The sequence below is a fragment of the Oenanthe melanoleuca genome, chromosome 11, assembly GCF_029582105.1.
Source record: "Oenanthe melanoleuca isolate GR-GAL-2019-014 chromosome 11, OMel1.0, whole genome shotgun sequence".
Taxonomy (NCBI): Eukaryota; Metazoa; Chordata; class Aves; order Passeriformes; family Muscicapidae; genus Oenanthe; species Oenanthe melanoleuca.
In genome coordinates this window covers 6,616,647-6,639,840 of record NC_079345.1, presented here as the reverse complement: position 1 = coordinate 6,639,840, position 23,194 = coordinate 6,616,647, and the positions used below count along the sequence as shown (strand labels likewise).

The following is a 23,194-nucleotide window of genomic DNA, read 5'->3' as shown; positions in this document are numbered from 1 at the left end:
TGCAAGAGCAGCTCCTCATCACCCTGGCTGGATGCTGGTGTGGTGAGCTCAGTAACAGCCACTCCAAAACCAGGCTGGAGAACATCTACGCTGGGAGCTGCCCAGGGATGATGCTGGGGTAGCAGTGGTGCAGGCAGCTGGTAACTGCTTGCAATGAGGAACTACAGAAGACAGAGATTAAGACCTCATGGGGAGGCAAAAAGCACAGCAGGAAAGGTAAAGACAGAGAAATCGTGCCAAAAAGTGAGACTCAGGCACAAAGGCTCAGATGTAGCCAGTGATGAGCCAGCACAGCCCCCACAGCACCTGCCTGAAAGCACCCACCCTTCCTCATTCCCTTCAAGCCCAATGCCAGAAACTCTGCAGCTCTCTCAGCTGTTTATCTGGAATGTTTCCCCAACATGGCTGGGAGGGTTAGGGGGAAGTTTGTATTTTCCAACACTCCCAGGCAACTCACCTCACATTCCCTGTTTTAAATCCCAGCAGGTGTTCAAGGTAACTCTGTTTTGTTTTTAATGCCACGCTGGGGACACGCTCCAGCTGTGCCTGCCTGAGAGTGTGCCAGGCTGCAAGTGCTCCCCACACAGTCAAACATGACCCTCCTCAGAGCTACAGAGGCCATCATCTTGGAGCCAGATCCCAATTCCCTGAACGAAACTGTTTCTGGATGAGCTCCATTCTTTGTAACAGCAGCACTCTGATGCCCAATGGTTAACTTGGCTTTGTTTCCTGGGGCATTATGGAAAAACCGTTTGCTTCAGTCATGAAAACTGTCCAGCTCAGACTTCTGCACTCTGTAGAGAGGTCACAGTAGGAACAACTGCCAGAAATGTGTTTATACATGTGCCTAGTATGAATGCAGGATTGCTCTTGGGCTTGAGAAGCACAGCCCAGCCCTGGATGACCCTGCTTCCAGGAGTGCTCAGATGGGCGCTGCCCCCAACAGCTGCAGCCATCCTTAAAGCTGCAGAACCTGCTGATCTCTGTCAAACATCAAAGAGCTGCTCTGTGAAGGTGACTGTGGATGAACAGGCCAAAATTCCTTCCACCAAGTTGGTCTTTGCCTTAAGCCACAGCTGTCTGAGAAAGCAGCTTTCCTTCCCAGGGGAACCAGTATGGAGGTTACACCAGCATCAAACTGGTGGAGATCACCTATTGCCTGAGCTTCCAGCCTGATCACAGCTGGTCAGTGTTATTGCCACACACTTTTTCAAATCCCTGGCAGACAGCCTTGGTCTTTGCAAAGCATAGGAAGTACAGGACACCAGGATGAAGAGCTTTAAGCAAAGCACAAAGGTGCACACACCTTATGGTGTCCACCTGTCTGTCTGTCTGGAATGACCAGTGGTACTGGGCAGGAATGGGGCTGCAGTTGGTCATCTCCATATGTAATTCTTGTTCAGTGTCATTTATGATGCAGCCAAAGTCCACAGCCTTGGTCTGGAGATGGAGATTTGGGAAGTAGACTTCTCCCTGAACAGTGACCTGCTCCTCATGAGGATGCTCCAAGAAGTGCATCCTGAGCAGCCTCTCTGCCACCCAGCTATTCAGATTGTTCTCATAAGCTGGGTCAAATTGGATGCAGAGATGAAGTTCCTCCCCTACATCCAGCATCATGGGCTGCAAGGAGAGGAAAAGCATTAATCACCTTTGTGATCACAGGGTCTCACAACAGGAAACAGTAAATGTTCTCAGTTCACCCTCAATTCTTTACAGTGAGGATCTGTCTGCAGACCCCATGCTCTGATCTGAGATTCTCTAACATTTCCATGCTCAGCAGCAATACAAGGGGATGGCTGCTGGAGAGCTGAGATGCTTTCCAGGAGACACCTTTACTGCATGGCTTGCCCTGATCTGCTTTCCTGCTCCCTTCTCCTCATGTCTTAGAGCCAGGATGGATGTTCCAAATTCAAATGAGATTTTGATTCCTTCAGCAGCTCTGCTGATTCAGTTCAGGCCAATCCACTGCTGACACTATAGAATAAACTTCTCAACTTGAGGACTTCCCAACAGAAATGCACCATCACATCCCTCCTCTTCAAACCCCTCTGAGGGAGCCCACAGATGCTCACCTTGGAATCTGCAGGCAGGGGCTGCTGGTCCACACTGCAGATTTGGAAAGGCTGCTCCAAGTCCAGCACAATGCTGAATGGCAAGGAGCAGGTGTTTTTTAAAGACAAAGGCTGGTACTGCAGTGTCAGGACATCACTGGGTTTCTACAGAAACAGGAGACAAGGGAAAACAACCTCAAATAGCCATGGACCTCCTTCCCTTTCTGATGCATTTCACATTTTTCAACCCCAGAAGTGCATACATCTCTATTTACTTCCAGCCAATTTAACAGTTACACCTTTAAATGCTAGGATGCAATCCAGAGACATACCTTTTCTACATGGAAAGTGATTGCTCTGGGAGATATTTGCACACCAGGCAAAATGAACTTGCAGGAGACATCCACTTGCATTATTTGTTTCTTTGCTGTCTCCTTCCCCACGGTAGCATAACACAGCAGCCTTTCCTTCACCTCCTGCATGCAAGAGTCACTGGTCATCCAGTGGGTGCTGGCAAGCTAAACACCCCACACTGGCTTGCCACCCACCCATGAGCCCTATTCCTGTCACTTACTATTAGTGACTGTAATTAGTCTCTGCTCCCCTCAACATCTCTCTTTTCTTTCTGTGCTGCCACCTATTTATTCTAAGTATCTGTGCCCAGGGGTCCTGGAGCCAGGGAACACATACCAGGGTTAGCTGGCAGCTTCTCTGCAGAGTTTAATTTCCCCTGGAAAGAAAGGTCCAGGTCCCAGACTCTGCTAAAATCTCCCCTTCTGAGTTGCTCTCCAAGGGTATTGCAAAACCTGGCTGCCCTGGGGACACCAGGGCTGGCTGAGAGACTGGGGCAAGCACTAATAGAGAAGTTGACAAAAGTCAATTTCTCAATTATGATGATCCCTGGGAACAGTTTCCAGGACACGTGGATGTGGATGGACATCACACTGATCATTAGAGCTGGCACACTGTGGTTTCCTCCTCCAGGACTCAGGGCTAGACCAGCCCTCTGCTCATATTTGTCTTCAGACGAAAAGCAGTGCTGCTCCCAGACACTCCTGCCATTTACAGGGCTTTTGTTTTACTCCCTGCTTCCCTTGGAAAAAGCACTTGACACTAGTTTAACTTACTTCCTACCTGACTTCTAGTCTAAGTGTAACTTACTTTCCCTGCCCTTCCTTTCTGCCTCAGCACACAAAACTGGTAAACTCCTGTTTGCCCCGAAGGAGCAGTATTTCCATCAGCCTGTATTCTGGGATCAGCACTGGATTTTGGTAGCTATGGAAACACAAAAAAAGCCTTAGCAACTGATGGTGCCCAGCAAGGAAAGCAACTGGTTTTGCCATGGAAACCTGTGGCCTTAAAACAGTTTCTTGAAGTCACTTGCCCCTTTCCCCAGGCAAACATCAAGGGGCTGCAGAAGCAGCCCCAGTGGAGGGGATCTGATAAGGCAGGCTCAGGCCCTGGCAGGGGCCTCACCTGGGCAGTGCTGGAGCAGCCTTCCAGCACCATCTCCACAGTCTGGCCTGGCCTCAGGTCCATCATCAGTGGCTGCAGCTTAAACACAGGGCTGCCAGGTCTGGGGCTCTGGGAAACATTTTTACTCTTGGTGCCATGGAGGGCAGGGGGACGAGTACTGCGCCGAAAGATGCTGAAACCTTCCGTGGTCCAGAACAGCCGATGGATGCGGCGTCCCTTGTTTGTCATTTTGAACTGGTAACGGCAGGGAGTGAGGCTAGAGGAGAAGCAGAGATGGAAAATGTCATGGGAGCTGCTATTTCTATGTGGTCACTCAGTTTCAGCACTCTGGTAAGGTTCCCTGACTGCACACTCTGCAATAAAACTTCCACCCAAAAGGCTGCCCAGGCTCAGAGCTTCACCCACAGCCAGGTCTTCCAGCTTTTCTATTTCTGTGGCTTTCCAGGATATCTAATGGTTCTCAGATGATGTATTTCTAAAGAATTCCTGTGGCTTCAGGGAAAGAGAGCTGGAGTACTGAAGAAGATCTAGCTTTAAGGACTGCAAAAATTGTTCCTTGCTGAACCCACAGAAGTGGAAGCTGAAAATCTCCTACCTGAAGTGGGGCTTAAAGTCGAACTTTGGAGCAAGAGGTTTGTCAGTGACAATTGTGGTGCCAATTCCCTCAGCTTGGACAGAGATGATGGTTGTATGGCTGTTCTCAATGAACACCTTCACCTTGCCCTGGAATTTCTTAGTGTCATCCAGGTTTGCTGTGACAATCACAGACATCTCAGACATAGGGGGGACCACTCCTTTACTGGGTTCAATCTTCCAGGGTGAGCGTTTCCCAGCCTGTAAGACAAGCCAAACACAAACTTAGGAGGGAAACCATGGACCCTGCTCTGCTCTGAGGTGCACAAAACAGGAGGACTAAAGAGAGGATAAAAATCATAAAGCCTTCATTACTCTGAATCTACTTTAAATCTACTCTAATTCTACGGAGTCCAGCTACAGCAACTCTCCAAGAGCTTACACAACCTGTATTTTACCCTCCTTTAACAGACTCACATCATTAGCCCAGTTTTGATCAACCCAAGGGATGCTCCTCCTCACAAGAAGGTTATTCCCCCTCCAGTCTCTCTTTGGAGTGCTTGCCAAGGGAAGTTATTTACTCTCTCCTGCCTCCCTAACACCAGAGCTGGGTCTGCACAAAGGTTCAAGGCCAGGGGAAGCCAGGACTGCTCAAATCCCAGCCCAGCAGCCACACAGCTGGAGGGCACTGCTGAGAGCCTGAAGAATAACTCTGCAAAGCCAACTGAGCAAAACCCCAGCACCAAAGATTCCTCTCCCAAGGGGCTGTCAGTGCTTCTCAACAGCCCTTGAAGGGCTGTTTACATTTATCCCCCAAACAGCTGGAAAAGCAGCAAGAGGAAAATTCACCCCACTCCTCCTTGGTCCAGGAGGCTGAGCCTGGACTCTCACACAACACCCAATGCTTTATCCACAAACACAAACAAGTCCACAGTGTCAGGGCTGGCTTTAGCCAGCTCCAAAAGTTAAACCAATATGTAGAAGATCAAACATCTTTTCAAAGCTGTTTTCAAGCCTCTCACAGATGCACCCTCCAGCAGGGAGCACATCCCACTCAGCCCCAAGCCATGCACCCTGCCTGGCTGCACCAGCCTTGCTCCTCCTGCCAGAGGAGCAGCTCCAGCTCCAGTTCTGCTGCTCACCTCCTTATGTAACCTCTATAAATTAAATAGGCTTTCTCTGCAGGTGGGTTCCAGAGATATTCTGCAATGCTGCAGAGACCACAGGCTCTGGGGGTGCACAATCCTCACAGGTGCATTTGTGTGCAACAGCCCTACTGGTTTGACCCACAGGAGTTGTGAAACTTGTCTTCCCACGAGGAGTTTGAGGGCAGATCTCACACCCTGGTTTCTGCCATTAACAGAAGGTTGGCACAAAGCAAATGCAGATGGAATGAGGAATCCATGGGGAAATCCATGCCCTCTCAGGAGCAAAGGGTCACAGGCTTCTCTTGATTTCAGAGCTTCAAAACTGTGACTTGCACCACTAAATATCTTCCACAAAACAGAGTACTTGCAAACATGATCCAGACTCATTTGTGCCCCAACCTCTCTGCAAACTATTTCACTGAGGCATGCCTGAGATCCTGGCTCCTCTTGTTTTCACTCAGATAGGATATCTTGCTTCCACTCACACAGAATAACACAGAAACATTGCATACAAAAACCAAGTCAAGGGCTGCTACTAAACAGCCATTTTCACTGGAAAACAGCTCCAAAGACACTTACCACCTCTATCCAGAAGGGTGCTGGGATGTCAGCCTGATTGGAGAGCTGGAGAATTTTGGAACTATCTTGTAAGACTTGGATAGTGCCAAAGTTTATCTCCCTCGGATGGACATGGACAACTGGTCCCTGGCTAGTGCACTCTAAACGGATTTCCTGTTCCAGGAAGAAGGTAGGCAAGATAAAAAAAAAGACTCAACAAGGAGAGTTTTAAAAACTTAGACATTTGAAGCTGTCAGTAATGTAGACTGAAACAGAAGGCCTGGAGCAAGTGTGGGGACTGCAGTGATCCCACCTGAAAGGCACAAGCTCCCACTACATGGGGACAGAGAAATGCTGTTTGCCAAGCTTGCTTCTTCACACCTCCTCTACACTGTTACTTCCCCTGCCTCCTGCCTGCTTCATTCACTGCTCCATCTTGGCCCAAATCACCTTCCCAACTTTTGCTGCTGCCCAGCCATCCTTGAACACTAAGGTGTTTAACAGCCTCAAAGCTACACTGGTGAAACCAGCACAAGTCAGAAGCAAGGCAGGCTCTCCAGAGCAGAGATGAGGCAAGTTAGTGGCCTTCAGTTTGTGCTTGTATGTATTCTTCATATATATGAATAAAGGGCATTAATTAGTAATTGCATCCTTGAAGCAGTATTTTTTTATTAAAAAAAAAAAAGACTGAACTGACTTTAAAACAGTTTGAAACCCTAAAGGGTTGCTCTTGCAGAGCTGGCAGAGATAGTAGGACAAGGAACATTGATTCCTTTGCTAAACTACCTGCTCAAACCAGTGAAAGCCAGGAGGATTTATTCAGTCTTGCTGGATTTCACTGGTCCTAAACACCTCAACTTTTACACAGGACTTGAATGCATCAAACTCACAACACAAATAAGATTCACTGCAGGGCCTGGAGTATGATTTAACTACAGAAGAAACCAGCCTTCATGATGTACAATCTTTAGTGATGTCTGACTTGAGGGAATGGCACTGACAGCTGCCAGAATTACCTTCAGTCAGGAGCAGCATCCAGAAATGCACATCCCTTTGGGACATACAAAACTGTGTACAAAGAGCCAAAAATTATGTACTGTGGCTGGTACCTCAAGAATATGGAACTAAAGCCCTGCATGATGATGGATCTTTCATCCCTCTGGCAGAAGGGAGGCCCAGGGAGCTGCAGCCTGGCTGATGCTGCCCAAGGCTCCCTGGAAGGAGCAGCTGGAGGGAGGAGCAGTGCCTCACCAGCTGGCTTTGCTTCCAGGTGATCCTGGGGCAGAAGCAGCAAAGGCAGAGCAGAGCCCTTTGGAGATGAGCAGAATAGCACCTGGAGGATGCCTGGCCCAACTTCAGGTAGCATGCAACAATGTGATATAACCTCACTGAGGAAAAGGTTTGTCAAAAAAACCAAACACTTCATCTACAGTATTCTCAAAAGGGAGAAGAAAAACCCTGTTCACCAGCATTACAGGCAATAGGACACACATGAGCCAGAATAAAAGCAGATGGCAACTCTGTCCTCAGTGTTACTGCTACATGCACACACCCACATCCTGCAGCACTGCTGGCTTTGGTGGGGTGGTAATGCCACAGATCAGACTATTTAGGGATGAAGAGCATCCATGCCTGACAGACAGGGCCTACATTTTGTAGTCACTGTTGCTGTTATGACATATGTCTGAATCCTCTTTTAGGAGGCTTTAGTTCAGGAATTGTTTGCCTCATCCATTTCTAAACTTGGTGGAAAAAACAAGTCAAGTCTGTGCTCCAGATGCAAGTTGTGTGGACATTCATATATCTTTGGCTGGGCTTTTGTTGAGGAGATATGATGCATATTTCTCACATCTGAGGGACCTGACTTTCAGAAAAGCCTCAAGCTAGCTCTGCACAAAACAGTGTGGTCTTGTACACAGTGCTTGCTTTAGCAGGATTCAGGGATGTCCCTGTGTGATCCCAAAGAATTGTCATGAAGCAGCACTTGTGTTCATCTGGTAACACAGCAGAGTGTGAGACCCAGGGACTGGTCTGGGTTTCAGACTGGGCTTGTTACCCCATATCCCAGATTTGTAACTATGTGCTGGGGCAGGCACTGAGATTGCCACCTATGAGGCTTCCACCTTTCCTCTTTTCGAGGCATAAGCTGCTGCTTGTGCACCAATCCCTTCTCTCCTTGGCCACACCAGCCATATAGCACAAGTTCCTGGAAGAATCCCTGTCCACTTTATACCCCACTGGGAGGAGTTGCTCCAGGCACACATCTCCCCTGGCTCTCACCAGTGGGGATCCTTCTCTCCCAAACACAGAGACCTCAGCAGTGATGCTGCACTCTCCCAGCTGCTGAGCCTCAAGTGTGATTGGGATCTGCACCGAGCTGTGAGCCTCGATAATCCCAGATGGCACAGAGCTGGAGTACCATGCAGCAGCCTTCTCCTTGTGCTCCTGCAAGGGACAGAATCAAAAGCAACTTCAGAGCTGAGGAAACTTTAAACTTCTTAACATCTACCACAAGAGCAACTCACACACACTTGTAAAAATCCTCAGGAGAAAGCAAAAAGGCAAAAAACAAGATGCAAGGTGTAGGTGCTGAGCATCCCCAGGGGGTCCAAAAGTTGCTGCATTCACAGACACCCACTTCTGTGCTGACAGCATCCTTGCATCAGATTTTCACAACTTTCTAAGCTCTCCCACTTGAAAACAAGTCAAAGACTAGAATATAAACATCTTCCTCAAGATGTTAAACTGCTTCCTAAAGTTTGTATTCAGGTAGGTTCCTGTTCTTAACAAACCTTTATGTTTGAACAGAAACCAGCAAGGTCTTATCCAAACCGTTTTATTCCCCTAATAACCCCCTCCAGTAACATTTGAGGGGAGGAACTGGAGGCAAGGCCAAACCTGAGGAAGAACACAGTAGCAGCCAGGAAAGTCGCTGTCATTCACAAGGGTCAGCTTCTCCTCGTAGGGGAACTTTAGGCAGCAGTGCCTGAACTTCACCACAGGGTTGAGCACTCGCAGTGGAGGAACAATGCATCTGGGCAAAGAAATGACCCCAAGGCAATTAGAGATACTGAGAGCATTTTGTCCTCAAAGAGCATGGAATGGAGCATAAGACATTTGTCAAACCAAATAGAGATTTAACAGTCCTACAGTGCTCATTAAGCAACACTTCTCCTTTGGAGCTGCAGCCAGGCAATGTGCTGGTGCTGGATGCACAAGAAAAGACTGCAAGAAAAGTGTTGGTACCTGGCTGTGAGGGGCAGTGCCAACAACTTCTTGCCAACACCATCCACACCCACCACCAGCTCCAGCTCGTACTCTCTGACAGTGTTGGAACACAGAGTGACCTGATAGAAAAGAAGAACAGGAAATAACTGCTCAGTCCCAAAACTTCATCACCCATGTGTGGTGTCCTCCAGTTCTTGTTCCATGGTACAGAAAAGGAGGATTTTGCCTTAACTCTTCTGCTGGTCCATAAGTAGGGCACAGTCTTTTGGAGGCTAACAAAAGCCCTCTGGCAAGATGAGATTAGTTTAAGGGACTAATTTTTCACCTATCTACAGCAACATAACGCAGAAGAAATCAGCTCTCTTTAACAGAGTGAGTTCAGCTTTACAGCAGGAAGCTGAGGGCAAAGTGTGGCCCAGCAGATGCTGGGCAGTTTGTGGCTGCAGAGTATTTTCTGTCCCCACTAAAGATCCCTGCAGTGAATACAACTCATCTGCTCCCCAGGACATGAGAAATGACACCAGGAAAAAAAGCAAACTGCTCTATACAGTGATATCTCTCTCTTAACAGCTACCTTCTGTTTTCATCCTTCCTCTGCCCACTTTCAATCAAAGAAATCACTCTCCAAAACACAAGAATGGCTTCTGCATTTGACCATCCGGTATATGATTTCAGCTTGTGATTTTGGCAGCAGAACAGTGCTCCTTGAGGAATATCCCGAGCAACCCAGCTAACAGAGGCCTCACACCAGTGCAGATCTCTCCCCTACACGATGCTCAAAGCTGGCAGAGCCACAGCCCTCCCACACTCCAGCAAGGCTTCAGCCCCACCAGCTGGACTCTTCCCATACCTCGATATCCTGGGATCCCAAGGCACGGACAGTCCCTCTGCAGGGACTTATTTTAAACTCCCTTGGCTTCACAAAACCTTGAACTCCCTTCCTCCAGGATGGGTGAGTGATTTTGAATATCTGAATGAAGCTGCAAATGCTGGGCTCTCCCAAGCCATCCTCAGGAATGCAGAGGTTGAAGGACATGGGTGCCAGGGAGGTGTTAGACAGGCAGCACCTCAAGGTGCAAGGAAAACCTAAGAAAATGACATAAATATCCATTCAGGTGTTTAATTATCTAATTATTCCTGGTGTGAATGTCCAGGTAGGATAAAACTGTTGAGCTCTTTATTATCTGAACTACAGCTCATTGGGAAGCAGAGGGAGGAATTAATCCTTAGTTCCCTTTGATGCTGATCCCAGACTGCTGCCTTGGAAATGCCGAGTCTTAGAACACCACACATTTCTTTCTCTCTCTCTGACAAGGAGAAGATCTCTCACCTACCCCAAAGCAGCACCAGTTATTTCTCACTGATGAATATCCATCCAGACAGACTGTTTACTCTGGGGCAACCAGACTGAGCTCGTGACAACTCACAGCCCACTCCACTGGAGGCAAACCTGAGCCTTGCCTCGAGATCAGCAATTAGGAACCACCTCAGACAACAAACAGGGACATCACACCCATGCTGCTCACTGGCTGCGATTGCTGCCCGCAAAGGTTTACACCAGTTCAGTTCCAAGAGTTGGTTTCCAAAATGGAAATCAGGGATACAGCAACACCTCATGGGGATGCCCTGCAGAGCCAGGACACCAGCCCACAAGCTGCTCTGCAGGGTATACATGGCTTGGTTGGCCAGCTATGTGTGGAGGTGACATATTCCACAGCCTTCTTTCTATTCCTTCGGTCCTATCTGTTCTCAGGATGGCAAAATGCTGCCTAAGGCACCAGCAACCCTGGAGTTAACATCCTGAAGAGGCTGTTGTGGAGGAACACCAGTGATGGATGCTCTTGTGTTCAAGTGCTCCATTCCAGCAACACACAAACCTCTCACAGTTTGGAGCGAGCCCAGGGCACACTCACCAAAGGAGACGTCACCAAAGTGGAGGGCAGGCACATCGAAATGGAAATTCGGTCCCATGACACAGCCCCTGAGAGGACAAAGTCAGGGAGGCAGTGGCTTTGCTCAAGGAATTGCAAAGGGTTCAGGTGTTAGGGCTGGGGTGGATAAAAGCTGCTGTCAGAGCACTCTGGGTTTCAAATCAACCCACCACCCGGTGCTCAGCACAGCACTCATGTGGACAAGAGGCAGCCAAAGCAGGGTGGTCAGCAGCTGACAGATTATCTGGGACAAGCCCTCAGGCTGCTGTGGTCCTGAGAAGTGAGTTTTACTTCTCCTATCATCAATTTTCCTCTTTTTTTCCCACCCCTATCCTTTGCTGAGTGAGGATGTTAACCTTTGCAATGGCACCAGCCCATGGGATGATGCCCACGTCCTTGGGACAGTGTCTGCTGCACACTTCCCTGTCTCCAACATCAGTCCTTTCCTGGCTGCAGAAAGGAGGTACCAGAGCACTGTCTGCACAGGAGCTGGGAGCTTGTCTCACACAACATGGCCATGAGAGGTGAGGTGAGGCTGCTGTTGCCCATTTGGGATGGATTATTAACAGAAGTTTTAAAAACACTGCTGTGGGTGCCGAATCACCAAGGCTGGGCCATCTCCAAAGCCATGGGGGCCTTACTGGGTGTTCAGATGGGACATCCCAGAGCAGCTACTGCCCAAAGCGGATCCATCACACTGCCTGCCACAGGCCTAAGCAGGAGACATACAGCTCCTGGGTACCCACACAGGGCAGCAGGCACCCTCACACTAAAGGGATGCCAGAACCAGAGCAAAGACTAAGACCTCAGGCAACACCTTTTTTCTCTGCTCCGCCACAAAATGAGGTGGATGGAAGATGATTACCCAGAGACAGCTACAGATGTGCCCAGCAAGCTCCCAAAGCCCTCCTCACCTGACAGGCAAGGCCACAGGCTTAGGGGATCCAGTCACATGGAAGCAGAATTGTTCCTGGAACTCCCCCAGGATGGTGGGACAGAAGGAGATCTGGATGGTCTGGAGCCTGTTGGGTGCCAGGATGCCCTCCTGAGGCAGGAAGGTAAAGCAGGAGCCCATGGCTGTGGTTGGAGGGACGAGGCTGAAGGGAGCCTTAAGAGGTCCTTTGTTTAACAGGATCACCTGCAGCAGCAGGGAAGCAAAACGGAAATACATGAGGAATCTTCCTTTCTTACAGAAGTCTGAGTTACTTTCAAATTAAACTATTAACACCTGTAAAAGGCAAAAGATGCCCTGTGCTGCTGCATGGCAGAAATCAAAAAATACAACTTTGAAATACAACTTTGTATGGCTTTGGGTTTTTCATGCAAAGCAATAAGAACTTCACATAACCAGAGTCTCTCTGGGGCTTTCCCACTGGCACAGACAGTCCACTTTGCCTGCAGCACAGAGGAGCTGCTCAGCATCACCAAGTTCATTCACAGCCAGCCCTAAGAGCAGCACTGTTCATTCACAGCCAGCCCTAAGAGCAGCACTGGGCATTGCAGCATTCCCAGTGAAATCAGCTGCTGCTGCTGCAGGTGTGCCCAACCCCACCATGGACACAACACATCCTTCTTCCATTGCACCAACTTGTTTACTGCACGTGGAAAACACCAGAAACAAAACATGTAGAAAGTTCCTTTGCTTCCTTCCCAAAAACACTTTGCTCTTTCTAGAGGCAGAGCTACACCATGGCTGCAGTGTGGTGAGGGACTGGCCAGCAAGGGAAAGCGCTGCCAAGCCCTTTGAGAGCCAGTGCTGAGCCAGGAGGGCGGATGGCTTCCTCTGACTCCCAGAGCAGGCAGGACGGACTCCACTCAAAACCATTTGCAATGGACTTGAACTCAAATGCAGCCAGTTTGCTCCAGCTGCTTTCGGACAGCCTGAGCACAAAGATGATTTGTGTCTGGGACTGCAACAAAAGCCTCTGAACATGCAGCTTTTGACCCAGTGTTGCTTTCATGCACCAAGGGGTTTTGCAGGAAGCCTCCGTGAGAAATGACTGCTCGCTTTTAAAATTGTAAACATTTATTAAACCTCAACAAACAAGACAGGACTGAATAAGGACAAAGAACACAACTACAAGCACGACCACCTGCCACAAACTCATCCACAATATGGCTGCTCCACCTTTTATAGCCCTGGTGTTGCATCAGCCACCCCTGGCCCCGCCCAGAGCCTGTCAGTCACCGCTCCCTCGCTGCCCATTGGTGCAGATCACTTTCGCGCACCGTGATTGGAGCGCAGGCGCTGCCGTGCCACGCCCCCAGCAGCGAGCCCCGCCCCCCCACGGCCCTGGCAGCGGGCCAGCCCCGGCTGAGGGCGGGAGCAGTGCCGGGGAAGGGGCTGTGAGGGGACAAACTGCAAAAACATATCACACATCAACAAAATTTCTGTTAACGTGCACGCCATGGTCATCTCTTAACTGCCAGAGCCAATCATCCCATTACCCATCCATAACACCTCCCCCAGCTGATCCCATAGTGAGGCTGCCAAAAAGCAGAGATTGGGTTTTGTGAATAACAGATACACCTTTCCGACCTCACCAAAAAGATCCAGATTCTAAGAAACCACCCAAATTTGACTGGGGTCACAACTGCCCAAGTTGCCAGGAATTCCACAAGGCTCACTGCTGCTCCAGGAGCCACCAGGATCCCCCCAACCCTGCTGCTCACCTCATATCTGTGGGTTGCTCTGAAAAAAACCTCCCCAATGTTCAGTTCCTCAAGGCTGAAGCGGAGCTGAGGCCCGAGGCCTTCCCCTTTGAGGAGCAGGGGCAGCCTGGTCTCACGGCCTGGGGAGAGATTTCTATTTCAGTATGGTAATTCCTTTTGCTATCTTGCTTTTTCCAGGCAGCCTTAATTCTGGTCCCTGGCTCTGAGCTGCCTGGGACCAGCTCCTGATGTTCCAGGAGAAGATATAAACCACTGTCTTCCCTCAGGAGATGTGGTACATCCATAGAGACCATCCTTTCTCTGTCCCTATGTTGATAATGGAACTTTAGGGAATGCCAGAAATTTTATTCTTCCTCCTGGGTGCACTTCAGAGTTTTTCCCAAAGGAGGAGGAGGAGTAGACTAAATACAGGCAGCATTCAGAACAGCTGAGAGGGGAAAAAAAAAACAAATAGAGGAGATTCCCTGGAAGCTGAAGGGACAGTAGGGATGTGCCAGCACTGCCCTGCTGACCTCAGACCTTTCCCAGCAATCCCACAGGAGCCCAGTGACCTGGGGGAATATTTGCACCTTGACTGCACTGGGGTGAGAGAGGCAGGAGAAGGAGCTGTACCTGAGATGTCACAGTAAACTGCTTGATTATAGACCTGGGCTTCCTGGGGCTTAAAGAACACATTGATTTCAGCTGAACATTTTGGCCAGATTTCTCCCTCCTAAAGCAGAAGGAGACAGCAAAACATTTATCTTCAAGCATCACATTTCTTATTTTCAACCATAGCCTAAGCCTTTATTTAGAACATCAGTGACACAGTGATTAACACTTATCAACAACACTGATAATAGAGTTTGGAAGCTTTAGTCAGGCTCCTATCCCTGCCAGGAGCCCCCAGGGCAGAAATGCTTTCTGCAGCCAGCTCTCTGGCCTCACCACAATCCTGATGGCTTCTCTCTTGGCACACAAAGCCAGCTGAGGCAGGGATCTGTCAAGTGACCTCATTCAGTGATGAGGAGGAAGAGAACGAGGAGAAGCAGGAAGGGAGATTCTCAGCAATCACTTACCTTCGGCTGAAGGCAGAAAATGTCATCATAGAACAGCATGGGGTCTTCTTGCACCTTTGCCCTCACTCTCTGGAGGGTGTGGGTGAGAAGAGCTGAATATTCTTGGCAAGTGGTGTCCACTCTGTGCTCCTTCAGAAAATCAGACAATTTGTCCTTGTCCTGCTGACACAGCCTGTGATACTGCCTGCAGCCACAGGAGAGACAAACCGAGCAAGCTGTTTAATAAGCCACATATTTACAGAGAGAAGTAGAAGTGCAGGAGCAGCAAAGCACTTGGGGAGGAGCAGCAGCAGCTCCTCAGCAAGGGGCTGACCCCAAGCCACGGGATCCCAAATGGATCAGAGGATCACTTGTTGTTCACTAGCACAGCAGGTAGTTTTATTCCACACTTAGAAACTTAGGAGAGGTTTTGAAAGCCAGCAGCCCTCAAGAGAGGGCTCAAAGCCACTGCCACAGCTGAGGGAGAATCCACCAGCCACCCTCCAACTGGATTTACTTACCCTAAGCCGTTCAAAAGCACCAATATCTCCTGAATAGTTTTACCCATGGGCAGGATACCTGATTGAAATAGATTTTTCAAATCTACCTCAGCTTCAGCTGATCCTCCTGTTCCTGAGTATCAGCAGTCTTCCACTGGAAGCAGGCTGTGATTTTACTCAGGTTGTGGATGTGCACAGTTGCATGGTTTGACCGTGTGATGTATGTCTTCCCAAATGTCACAGTATTCCTGTCCAGCCTGATGTCCACATCCACAGCTCTTCCATGAAGACTTGTGTGGGTGTCTTCACCTGGAACAAAGAAAAGGGGAGTCTGCTCAGCTCATTGACTGATGGAAGCAGAAGGAACAGAACAAACCACAGGTCCCAGAAGAAGGTGTCACAGCTTTTAGCTGAATGAGCAGTTCCATGGATTAGTACCTTTATCACAACCTGAGAGCTGCATGTGCACAGCATGAGGATGCCCTGGACAACCTGCCAACATTTCAGCATTTCACCCTCTAGAACAGACCTCTGCCAAAGGCTCCCTCATTTCCAGAACTTTCAAATCTTCATTATTCCAACCAAGTAAGTCCTGGTATTCATCAAACTTCAATATCAAGCTCACCTTTCCTGTTGCAGGTGAGTGTTTCTCAGGAAAGATGGGACAATAAATATCAGACATGCTCTCTAGAAATGGCATTTATATGCAGCTCTACAATGATCAAAATGACAAACCACTACAAAATGAGCACCATGAAAACTATCATCATCTCCCTCTTTAAATCCATGGCCACATCAGCCTTTCTGACTAGAAAGGGCTCTGCTCTGAGGGATGCAGAGAGTGCCCTGTGCAGTGCCCAGCACTCACCTGTGTCATAGTGCACAATGAGGGATGCAGAATGGCCACCAGTCCTCAGTGGCTGAAATCCCACCGTCACCTGCATGCTGTCACCGATACCCAGAGTTCCCATGGCCGGAATGACAGAGAAGGGGCTGCAACACAGAGATATCAGGACTCTTGGGGAAGATTTGGGGATGTTATCCCTTTTGCAGTCCAGTCCACTTCTGCTCACTTGTTCAAGCAAGGAGCACACCAACAGAAGAAGAAAGAACAGACAGGATCAGAAACAGCTACTGACTAGTGTGAGAAGATACTGCCCTCACAAGATCCTGTGGGATAAAATGACCTCATCTCCTCCATACTCTGCCTCCAGCTCTCTGCAATGGGGCTTAAGGGTCATTTACAGCTTGCTTACTTTCCTCAGGCATCAGCTCCCCTTATTGACAGAGCTGGGCAAAAGTCATGGCCATGAAGATACCAAGGACTTCTGACATAATTTAGAAACAGAGCTGACAAGTGAACAAAGCTGGCAATTCTGTGACCAAGGCTCTCAAAGCATCATGCACCTCCACTTTTGGTAAATTCCATGTGCAAGGAGGCTGAAGTCAACTTCAAGTCCCATAGTATAATTATCTTCTACAGACAAACTTTCTTTTGTTCACTATTCCCTTAACTGCCATTGTTAAATCCTTAGATTTTGGGAGAATTTATCTCATTAAAAGCTACCTCTCAACTCAAGGAAGACAGAAAAAATATTGCTAATTGAATTGCCTCATCTGTCCATTAAACCCAAATATAATTTAATCTTAACATTTATTACTTTTTAGTGATGGTATAATAGCTGACATCAAACAGCATTAACCATTCTAATAAACCCAGTCTGTTAAAGCAGCCATTACTCCATCTCTGTGCTGAAAAATTCTGGTTTTCAGAATTTTCAAGAATCAGCAAGCTCCATCTTTCCCCTGTCACTGCACCCAGGCTCTATTTCATCTATTTCAATATTTAATTCCTGAAGTTCAGAAACTCTTCAAATGTCTATCAAGCAGGATCCAACATGTTCTGTAGCACTCAATAGAACAGCTGGCAACTACATTTCAAAAAGATGTCAGAATTTATTGGGTATTTATTTTGGCAGTGACAAAACAAGATCTGGAAACCTCAGAGAAAAACTGTGCAGGGATTTACAAGTTCCTGCCTACATATTTGCACAGTCAAAAGCAGCAGCCTGTTTGAACAGCATCTGAGGAGCCTGCTTAAACAGCTTTGGCAGGCTTTGGTGGAAGCTCCTCTCAGACCTTCATGTTTCATAGCAGAAAATCTTTTGACCTCTGTTTTGCCAGGGGAAAAAAAAAAAAAAAAAAACAATCAAAGCCACTCAGCTGTCCAGGTTAAGACAGCAGGTCTGTGCTGCATTCCTGACCTCAGCTCCAAGACCTCTAGGATCACATAACCCTCAACTCACCACCAGCCAGCTGGACTCGTTTCCTTGCAGATAACGGTGTCAAAAATGCAAAAATGCAAAAATGCACAGGAGAAACAGTGATTGTCATCTGAGACTGACAGGAACAGCACAGGCTGTCCGCAACACAATTCACATGGGGCATCTCATGAGAGGACACTGGAAAATTACATGCCTATGGCCTCCCAGAGAACAGGTCTATTTGGCTGACAGTGGTGAGTGACCATTTCAGAAGCTGCTTGTGCTCAGGAGGGTGCAAGCCAGCTACTGACATGTTCCAGCACCCTCCAGGAAATCTGGGACAGAGAAAGCTCAAAGGCTGCGTCCTGTCTAAAACACCAGAAGCAACAGCAAACCCCACACGTCTTACCCATTTCCAGCAGCTGCAGGGCAGCAGCTCTGATGCTCTGGTTCTTTTGCTGCTCTTTATCAGCTCTATTATCACCCAAAAGTGTTTTGCACAACAAAAGCTGAGCTGCCTCACCTCGGGGTGCTCAGCTGGTAGTGAGCTGCCCGGTTACCGAGGTTTCGAACCAGCACAGTTTTCTGGGTGCTGTACTTGACCGGGCACTCTGAGAAGTCCAGCTGGCCAGGGAAGTCCAGGATGGCTCGGGCACCAATGGCCCGAATTGGCACAATGAACTCTTCCCTGTCAGTGATGCAGAGGAGCTGGTGGAAATAATCCTGCAGGAAAAGAAACTGTCTCAGCACAGGGCATTTATCCCCATCTTCAGCATGGGCAGAGTATCTCCCAGTCTAGATCTAGTACAACTCCACTGAAACCAGCAGAGGTCCTCAAAACCCAGGCCAGATGCCCTGGATCCAGCCTTGCAGGTTCACTTTCCACAGAAAACTCCAATCTCTGGGGAGCTGCAGACTCACCTTGTTCTCCCCAGGGTTGAAGAGGACATGGACAGTCATAGAGAGGCCTGGAGGCACCTTGCGGGATGCATCCCTGGGGCCCACCAGCTGGAAATAAGGGGAGCTCTCCAAGGTGACCTTCACCAGATGAGAAACCTGCAGGAAAGACATGGAATGATGGTTTTGCCACTTGGGGATACAGGTGGACATGGCCTGGTGCCATCCTTCACCACCCTTCTGCACTCTCCTTTTCCAGCACAGAGTTAAACCTCCACGTGCCAGCACTTACCTTGTCCCTGTTCCTCAGAACCACTGGCACTTCACAGACCTCACCAGGGCTGTAGTTCCGAAACACCACCTCAGGTGGGCAAGGTTGAACTGAGCTGTGATCTGGGCCAGCTGCTGAGATCTGGAGAGGCAAGAGAGAGCAGGGAGAGGTTCAGTTCTGCTCTGATCCCCAGTGAAGTACAGACTCTGGGTGAATACATCTGCCCAGCCCACACTGAGCAAACAGTGGCTCTTCCACCTCTGCCCAGGGCTGATCAAAAGCTGCTGGAACACACTGAGCAGGCTCAAGCCAAGCTGCTTTTCTGGCATTCCTTCTCAAATATCACAACAAACAGCAAGGGCAGGGAAAGGCTACCTCGTGATGCTTGTGTTGAGGCTGGACAATCTGAGGCAGATTCAGCTTCTTAGTGCTGGCCAGCCTCTGCTTAATGGTGAGAGACATCTCCTTCTGGAAGGCAGAGAGAATCAGCTGAAAGGTAAAGAACCACCAATAGCCTCAGAAATACACTTGTTCATAGAGGCTTTTCTTGTTCACTTTCTACTGATGAATAATTTGTGATCACAGACACTAGGACAGCTCTGGAAGCCCTGGAAGTTACCTGCTGAAATATTTAACATCAGTAAATTAACGATATAGAGCAGAATGCACGTGCTGTAAGCACGTGGCTCTGTCCCATTAGCTGCTCTGGGATTTGATGTGACATGTTTGGGGATTTCTGCTCTTTGGGCATTTGTTTCTTTAGTTTCACTGGATTGAGCTGGTGACCTTTGCAGAAACTGGGGAGGAATTATCAGAACTCCCCTAACTCCATCCTTGTACAACACTCACAACCCACAGCATGGAGATGTCACTGCGGGTGAGTCCGAGGGAGGCAAGAAAGCAGAGCTGTGCCAAGACTGAAGTGCACAGGAATGGGTCCAAGCTTCAGTGCTCTCTTTTTAATTAGCATTTGTTTTCTCTATCTGGCCTCACAGACACCTCCCAGAAGAACACAGAGATGTCCTTGACAGAGCCCCAGCACCAGGACATCTCCAGTCAAGTGAGCTCCAGTCAGCAAAGGGACATTTGTGGGTGGGAAGGAGGAATTGCCCTGACTCCATTGCTGGGCTGGATCTGTGCTCCACACAGGAGATGAGACAGAGCAGCTGGTTTGGAACCTGTTCTAGCTGAGACCAGCCATGTCTCTCAAGGCTCCAGGCAGAGTTTGAGCTGCCCTCCACATGCCAGGTGCCCAAGGGCAGGTTGGTGAGACCAGCACAGGTGAGTGTCCAACCGGACAGAAGGAATTACACAAAGGGGATGGAAAGAAGCACGCACTCATAACTTCAGGTTTACATTGGTTTAACATGGCTCTTGGCAGAGCCAGGCAAGACACTGGACTGTCCCTGAAGCAGCACACAATGTTCCCTGCTGCACCAGGACAGCCCCAACCAACAGGATACCAGCTCCCAGTTAGCAGCATCCTACTAAGGTATCTCCTCCTACTATGGAAGCACTTCAGCAGGACAGAGGGAATTATTAACTCCGGGATGGAAGCAGCGGTTTTTAGCCAGGATTCATCAGCCGAGGAAGCAGTACCAGCCGCACGATGGCATTGTTTGCTGCAGCGAGGGGCAGAGGCTGTGCCAGCTCGGGAAGCTCCGCCGGAGCCTTCCCTGGGGCCCGCGGGACCCTTTCAAGAGCAGAAAAAAGATATGTGTCCCTTCCTCACAGCCTGTCACATTAGGGCTGGGGGGCCAGTGCAGACCGAGGGCAGGGCATGGGTGGGTTTGTTCCTTATCAGCCATCCGGTGAGCGCCCAGGGGAAGCGGCGCATCCTTTGCTGATGGGGCTTTTCCTCCCGGCGGATGTGGCCAGCGGTGGCCGGGGGGCTCAGGGGGCAGCTGCACCACTGCCTTGCACCTCTGCCAGAGACAGCCTTGGCCACAGCACTTGTGAGTGCTACCTATCCCTTCTGTCACAGCTCGGGGTCCTGCTCCTTGCAGTCGGCTTGGTCCCTAAATTTCACCCCACTGGCGTGGAGTGGATGAACCTGCATTTCTCTGGAGTCCTGGGCAGGGAGGATGCCTGCACACAGGGAGGACTCTGGGCTGTGGTCCGGGTCAGTGAGAAGGGACAGACATGTCTGCTCTTTGTGCAGACAGTTCATTTTCTTTTGGCACACAGTTATGGACAGGACTGCTTTTGCTCATAGCCCTGGTTTGACATCATAGGGGGCAAAATTGTTCCCCAAATAACACCTTGAATCCCACACATACCTCATCTCTGCTTTCTTCAGTTCTTCCCTGCTGCCTTCTTGGGTTGATAAAAGGAATCATAGCCCGGAGCAGGAATCTCTTTGCCTTTATCTACTGCACTCTCTTTTTAAACTGTCCCCAGCTGACAACAAAATGATAATGCCTAGCATCTGTTGCTCCTTTAGGCGACAAGGCAGCTGCTTTGACCCTAAAAACACGCCCACAGTCACTACAGTGGGTCAGAAACCCAAGAATCTCATGCATCAGGCACTGAGACAGGCATGACGCTGTCATGGTTCCAGAAAGAAAGCTTGGCTAAGGCAAAAGCATGCTGCCCTGGAAACAGGCTGACTCTGTTCATCTGAATGCACTGTTGAGGGAGCAGCTCCCCAGTGGGGCTGCAGCTGAAACCCACAGCAGTTTGGAGGCTCTGGACAGAGGCAGAGGGGGAGGATGCACCCTGTTCTTATAACATGGGGTGCAGAAAAGCTGGGTGGGGGAGGGAAGGGGTCTGGTGACAACCTGCTCTCTCAGCTGAGCCAGCAAGGCATGGAAAGGGTTAAAAACCTGGGCAGGGAAATGCTTGCCTGGGCTTGTTTTTCTGCCCAGCCTGTGTGTACATTTATTGTGCTGGGCCGTGGAAAGGCTTGCTGGCTGCTGGAAGCTGTGCAGGCTCCTGGTTTGTTTTCTATTGCCTGTGTGTAACCCTGGGCACCAGCAGGAGCTCAGTGCATGCCTGAGGCTGAGGAGAGAGCCACTGGATGAGTGGGGTGACAGCTCCAGTCTGGAGGGCTGTGATATCCAATTCTATAGGAAAAGTGCTGGGATGCAAGGGCGCTCAGCTCAGGGGCTGCCAGTGCCCCAGCACAGCCACATCTATCAGGTCATAGCACTGCAAGTGACAGCTCCCCTTGTTTTTGGGGCTGGCCCACAGGTGCCACCAGCCCTCATGGAGACACTGCTGGGGATCAGCCCCACGGCTCCACTGGAGAGAGGTTTGGGATCTCTCCTTCACCAACCATCACAGCTTAATGATAACATCCTGTCAAACAGTTCCCACAGCCTTTTTTGGAAGGCTCACAGACATCTCCTGCCCAGAGGAGACGGGAAGAGGTGAGCCTTTCTGAGAACAGAGCTGCTTCTGGTAAGCTCCTTTCTTTGAGACTGTCAGCATGTGCAGACAGGCTGGATGGAGAAGTGGGAAGAGGGGATGTGGAGAGGTGCTGACTGTGCTGGCCCCAGCATGCTATGGGATGGAGGCCAAGGACTGGCTCTGTGGCAGATGGGGACTCCCAGCACTCCAGGCAAAGGTTGTTCAGAGCCTCATCCAACCTGGCCTTGAACAATTCCAGGGATGGGCGAGTCACAGGTTCTCTGGATAATCTGTGCCAGGGCCTCACCACCCTTGCAGGGAAGAATTTATTCCAGATATCTAATCTAACCTTGCCCTCTGTCAGTCTGAAGCCATCTTGCCATGTCCTGTCATTCCATGCCCTTGTCCAAAGTTCCTCTCCAACTCTCTTGTAGTCCTGTTAGTATTGGAAAAGCTCTTAAGTCTCCCTGGAACCTTCTCTTCTCCAGGTTGAACAACCCCAGCTCTTTAAGCCTTTCTCCATAGCAAAGGTGCTCCAGCCCTCAGAGCATTTTGCTGGTGTCTGGACATGCTCCAGCAGCTCCACATTCCTCCTGGGGCTCCAGAGCTGGGGGGACACATCCTCTGTCTCTCCTCCATCGTGCCAGCTTTGTGGAACTGTTCCCTTCAGGGTCTGCAGCTACACAGAAGGATTGGGACATCAGGATGTTTCCCCAGCTCTGTAGGGACTTGGGCAGGAGCCAGGGGCTTGATGTGTTCAGGGAAGCCTGCTCTGGTAGAGTCCCTTCCCCTCAGCTGAAAAGCTGCCCAGGTTTCACCTCTGCCATCCAGGCACCTTTCCCAAGAGTTCCCCATTCCCTTTCCTAGGAAAGAGCTTGCTCCCAGTGGGAGACAAGTGTCTTTCCCTGTTTAGAAAGAACATAACCATGTTGTGCACTGAAGAGCTCTGTGTTTGTTTCTTTAGACACAATATTTTCAAACAACTTCAGTCTTGTTCCTTGCAGCAGACAGTGCAGCCCTTGGCAGCCTCCATGGGACAGGATGAGTTTCCCTCAGTCCAGGCTGCTCCAGCTGCCAAGAAGAGGCACCAATTCCCAGTGCAGGTGTGCACCTTTCCCTGCAGTGTCCCACTGGGATCAGCCAGCAGTTTGCAGCACAGGTGTGATGCTGCCAGGGGAAGAGCTGCATTCCACAGCCTAGCTGCCTTGGGCTGCTAACTGGTAGCTGTGGAAAATA

The 23,194-nt window shown here is 49.5% G+C and overlaps 1 protein-coding gene across 1 annotated transcript; it reads right to left on the bottom strand.

The window, feature by feature from the left end:
* Positions 1 to 3,408: 3,408 nt before the first annotated feature.
* Positions 3,409 to 20,891, bottom strand: HYDIN (HYDIN axonemal central pair apparatus protein). The gene is made up of 21 exons (XM_056501050.1): positions 20,887 to 20,891; positions 20,207 to 20,300; positions 18,983 to 19,075; positions 18,629 to 18,748; positions 18,361 to 18,495; positions 17,963 to 18,162; positions 16,044 to 16,168; positions 15,283 to 15,484; positions 14,697 to 14,880; positions 14,251 to 14,350; positions 13,639 to 13,757; positions 11,880 to 12,103; positions 10,948 to 11,015; positions 9,885 to 10,120; positions 9,053 to 9,153; positions 8,705 to 8,840; positions 8,087 to 8,251; positions 5,828 to 5,980; positions 4,123 to 4,361; positions 3,528 to 3,783; positions 3,409 to 3,462 (listed from the first exon to the last, which is right to left on the bottom strand). The coding sequence occupies exons 1-21, from the start codon at positions 20,889 to 20,891 to the stop codon at positions 3,409 to 3,411; spliced, it is 3,009 nt and encodes a 1,002-aa protein (XP_056357025.1).
* Between the last annotated feature and the right edge of the window lie 2,303 nt (positions 20,892 to 23,194).